The sequence below is a fragment of the Pygoscelis adeliae genome, unplaced genomic scaffold (genome assembly GCF_000699105.1).
Source record: "Pygoscelis adeliae isolate BGI_AS28 unplaced genomic scaffold, ASM69910v1 Scaffold294, whole genome shotgun sequence".
NCBI lineage: Eukaryota > Metazoa > Chordata > Aves > Sphenisciformes > Spheniscidae > Pygoscelis > Pygoscelis adeliae.
Genome location: NW_008824722.1, coordinates 3,247,093 through 3,252,391, shown reverse-complemented (window position 1 = coordinate 3,252,391; position 5,299 = coordinate 3,247,093). Strand labels below are relative to the sequence as shown.

The following is a 5,299-nucleotide window of genomic DNA, read 5'->3' as shown; positions in this document are numbered from 1 at the left end:
TAACAGCAGAACAATACATCATACCTCTTCTGGAGCGTTTTCTACCAATGTTTTTGAGTCTGTGGCAGGCTGGTTGATGACAACATTTGCAACTTTTCTTCTCTTTTCTTCTGGTTCCCCATCAGTGCTATCATTACTGAGAAGGAACAAGTGTAAGTTTATGAACTGAAAGTATGCTTTAGGGGAAGTAATTACTTCTACAACTGAAGTCTCAGATACAATAAAGTGTGGCAAGAATACAAAACAAAAGTTTAACATGGCAATATGCAAAATAGGTAAGTTTACATATAAAAAATTCAGTGAGGAGACAGCAGAATGCTGTCCCAAATTGGTAACTCTTCTCAGCCTTTTCCAAGAAATAGAGAAATTCTTAAATAAAAATCAAGGAAAGATAATTTTGCTTACTGCTTTATAAACACAGTAGGTACAATAATATGTGACTATAAATTACAGTGAGGAACACAGCATACATCAGAAAGTTACATCTTAAATTTTTAGTTATTGTTTATCTTCTTAAATCCCATATTTTCATGCGCTATTCTCAAGCCATATTTAATAACAGGGACAAACCACAAATTTTAACTGCCGCATCCCATTACTTCAAGATCCCTCTGAAGCTAGGTCCTTAACAAAGCTCTACTGGGACTAAGTACGGCATGCAAGTGTTTTACCATCAGCACAATTAGCGCATAAATTATTAAGATGCAAAGACTGTAGGAAGTTTTTCAACAGATAAATCAAATCACAATCCCAGCTTAACTGAAATAAAAGCAAATGAGTTCACTATTATACCTCTTCTCATTAGCTTCCACTGCATCTCTGGATCTTTGCTTTGCAAATAGCTTAGCCATTCTTTTGGCTTTATTCTTTTGTCTACTGCTCATACCAGCTCGAAATTCTGAGTCAATTAACTCAGCAGCCTGAAGAGTCTGAAAGAGAAGTCATTCACTGTCAATTCTTCTTACAATGAAGGTCCTGAAAAATCCTCAAACCCACATTGCTCTCAACTTCCCCAACCCTCCATCATTTCAAACTCAGAGCAGCAGTGTGACGTCAAATAACACTAACATGCAACTATGGGGCATAGGAATTCAGGAAACCAAAGCATACCGTATTAGACATTGATCAGACTTAAAGTATAAAGATTATAACCACAGAAGCGCAAATTTGGTGGACTGGGCAATGTTAGGTTTATGGTTGGACTCCATGATCTTAAAGGTCTTTTCCAACCTAAATGATTCTATGAAATAAAGCAAACCCACTATATTATTCCTTGCAGTCAAACAGCCCAAGGTTTTACCTACAGGTTGTTTGTTTACTAGTGAAACTGAAGAAGGCGAATAGTCCAGATCTTCATCATTGAAGAGATCTTCAGTATTCATCCCAATTGCAGCACCCATATCTAAGCCAAGTTTCTTTTGTAACAGTTTCCTCTGTCGTGCTATCCTCTCTTTAGGATCAATTTCACCTTAAAAAGTTTTCAAAAAACGGGAAGATGTGTCAGACTTCCAACCAGAGGTATTATTGAAGATTTACTCAATGAAATAACATAAGAAAGCCAAAAGTTACAGAATTAAATTGTACTTGGCTAATACATCAATAGAATCTTTTAAACCAAATCACACTGATTCCTAGGAAGACCTTTTCTGCTCCTGAAGCTATACTAGTACTTAAACTGTCATAAATTTTTAAGCAGAAAATAGCTCCCATGAAATCCATTGTTACACTTGGTCTACAGAAGTAAAACCCAAGTTTTCCCCAAATTTTTAAGAAAGCGCACTTCGAAAGGAGCAAATTAACACACTAAAAAATAAATCTAGCAACTGATTCAAGAACTAGTGCTTTTTTAGTGAGCACATGCATCCTTGTGGGATCTGTTGATTTTGGCATTGTGAGTTTGGGGGGGTGTGTGTGTGTGTGTGTGTCTTTTTTTTAAAAAAAGGTTTCTTTTCCTCCTAAACTTTATCTAAAAAATAACAACCACCAATAAAACCCCTCAAATGATATTCAATCCAATATCCTATATTAAGTGAGGTTGAATCTGAACCTGTTTTCTTCAGAAACATTCTTCCTTGTAAAACGCACTAAACCCAGGTGTCCCTCCTTTCCTTCTGCCCAAACTAACTCCTGATGGCAATGTAGACTGAAGCATAAGCATGATTTTCCTAGGGTGCTGGAGTCTGTTAACAATCTTATCCTCAAGCTTCATGTGTCAAGCAAGGCTCATCTAGGAAGTTAATAGAAGCTACCTCAAGAATGTTGTGAAGCTTCAACACTAATTACTGAACACCTAGACTTTGGGAGCACCCACATTTACATAAAAAAAATAGAAGATTTTAGTGCCCAAGTAGAATAAACCCTCCAAGTAAACCAAAACTTGTAGCTTGTAGGGCTGTCAGACTTCACTCGTTTTTTACATGTGCAGTATGGAAACCAGCCAGGAGATTGGGTTTTTTTGGTCAAATATCCGCACATAAACTTGTAAGTAGGTGACCAATTTGGCAGAATTTTGGGGTATACACCAGGTTGAGTAGTGATTAGTTGTTAATGATATCTATACCAATAAGCCTTTTTTTTTTTAAATTGCATTTAACTGACAAGCAGAGAAATACAAACAACTTCAATTCTCTAGACAATATTTTTCCTTTCACAAGTTCATCTTAGGAAAAAGTGTCAAAGACTGCTAATTCCAAAGATTATTCAACTTGCTTTACGTCCACTCATGTTGGCTACTTACTTGAAAAGGAAAACTACTACAAAACACGGAAGAGAAAGCAGCCTTTGTACATTTTCCCATCAGTTAAAAAAAGCAGCAACTAAACCTATTTTTAGTTTCATTTTCTTATTTTTTATATTAAATAATTTTATGAATTAAAATAAATAAAAAATATATGTGCAATCATATGACACTGGGATAAATATCAGAATTCTATGAACTAAAGTGTCCTATTCCATCTATTTGATTTCTGAACAGGTAGGGTTTCATTAGAAGAGATGAAACTTGTACACCACCTTATTAACCTAGCATAAAAGATGGCAAGCAATAAAATAGCAGCGAGGCTTAAGAGACAGGATACTGCTTAAGTGTCAGGAGCCATGGGTTCTGTTCCTTGCTGAGCTAGTGATCTTCTGTGTACGCTGCACAGAACGCATCACACAGGGAACAAGTGAATCAGGGCTATGCAGTCAGAGCAGATTCTTATCTATAGCATCATTTCATTTGGTGCAGAAACTGGAAGATAGACTGGAATTGGAGCAGGAAAGTACAGTAATAGCAAAAAAATCTTAGATTAAAATAATTCAATGCCATTACACTGATATAAACCAACTCCCAGCTAGAAAGTTGCAGAAAGGTATCAGACAAATCACTTGAAACAAAAGACATCGCACAGGCACTGATATTTGACTTTCCAACTTTGACAGTTTTATTGCGGTATTTTTCATGCAGTCTTTCTATATTTGAAACCTTCAAGCTTTTAAATAAACCACATCCTACCACCATATTTGGGAACACTGTTTTAATGAAGAAAAAGTGGTGATGGTTCCTGCACCTCTTAAAAAGTCTACAGAAATTCTACAGAAGCCTTCAATATTGCTTTTTCTGCTCCCTCTTTCAGGTTTCCACTCTCCTTTTCCCCCCATACACATACAAATTCTGGTAAGAGAAAAAACAAACAATACGCACCCCCTAAAAAAATAATTTAGCTTGAAAAAGATAATATAAGCTAGCTATGTTGGGGGATATTTTCTTCTGTTATTTCCTAGCATTCTGAGAAACCATGGATGACTAGACTCATAATACTGCCACAACAAACTTTTTCAAATCAGTAAGTTTTCTTGTCTGCAAGTAAGAGCTGAAGATATACCTGATTTATCATCTTGGACTTCAAATTCTGCACCAGCAGATCCAAGAAGAGATGCACCATGTTTTAACAACCGACATATATCAAATCTGTCAAAACGCAACCGATCTGTTGAAGGTGAATCTTCCATAGGACTTTCTGAGCCTGGTTCTAGATAGGACATTGAAAATAATATTAAGGACAGCGTGATGAAATTTTTGTTCAAAGTTCTGGCAGAAGATTAAGAAATAATGTCTCTCCTCCAAAGGAATCATCAGACATACAGCATTTTGGTTCACAAAGTGTAAAGGCTCCACAAAGACAGACTGAAAAAAGCTCACTTAACACACTTAATTGAGTAGAAAAATTTAACGTTTTTCCCTTGATAACTTTAGCTTTTTAAAATCTTGGACACTGACATACTACTAGGTCTTCTCTGTACACGTACAGTCAGCTTGCACTTTGAACTCCATATGGCTCAAAATAGTTCAAACAAGTATGTCAACACTGTATCATATGACCAACAGCCAAGCATCCCTGGTATGGAAGCTGGAGAGTAGTCTTAACAGGTATGGGAGAAAATCAGCTACCAAGGGCTGCTGAAGACTAGTTATCAGCTCTTCTCAAATCCAGTTGCATGTACAGTGCAGTTCAATACTGATACAGAAGATACTTGTTCCTCACAAGGTGTCTTATCATTTCCTGATCATGAATTCGCTTCTAAAGTATTCCCTCCCCTCAACACTCAAAGATTACTGTGTTTTGTGGCTCCTACTCATGTGCAGCTTAGTATCCAAAAAGATTGGCCATTCCTACATAATCCAGCACACTCACATCCTGAATTACAACCAGCAGTATAAATACAGTTGTTGCCTACAAGAAATACAGCATTTAGTTTGGTGTTTCCTCCCACCCTCACACTTCTTTATGAAATCTTGTTCATTTACAGTAGAATGAGTCTAAGTGCACGCAGAACACTGTACAAAACAAACACCACTTAACGTTTCTTCAGGTCTGAAGAAAAAGTTAACATTTCATTACACATATACAAAAAGAGAAGTGATTTATAGCAAGCCTAAGAACCTAAATACAACCAATCAGACCACTGTAAAACATGTATTTAACTACTACATCAAACAATTTAACTGAAATAAAAGAAACAAATGTCTGCATAGCCCATTAGCCCTGTTAAATGGTACCTTTTTATCAAACAGACATAATTACCTTTTCAATTTCATATCTGATAGGCAGATACGCAAGAACTGGACAATGCATGTAACCCACCATTTGAAACCGCTGCTGTACTCAAAGACTGACAGGTTGCCTAATTTCCATGTACAAAAGGAGTACTGTAAGTAATTCTTGGAACTAGACTGGTGAAATTAACTTCTATCCTTGGGAAGATAGTAGAGTCTATAAAGTTATTAAGTATATGGATAAACATGATTTACTGGGAA

At 36.3% G+C, this 5,299-nt stretch overlaps 1 protein-coding gene across 1 annotated transcript in view; it reads right to left on the bottom strand.

The window, feature by feature from the left end:
* The window catches only part of BTAF1 (BTAF1 RNA polymerase II, B-TFIID transcription factor-associated, 170kDa), a 53,414-nt gene that overhangs the window by 29,169 nt on the left and 18,946 nt on the right, over window positions 1-5,299 (bottom strand). Inside the window, 4 exon segments of the mRNA XM_009323325.1 lie at window positions 25-136; window positions 793-929; window positions 1,305-1,468; window positions 3,867-4,013. Of these exon segments, the coding sequence (XP_009321600.1) occupies window positions 25-136; window positions 793-929; window positions 1,305-1,468; window positions 3,867-4,013 (560 nt within the window).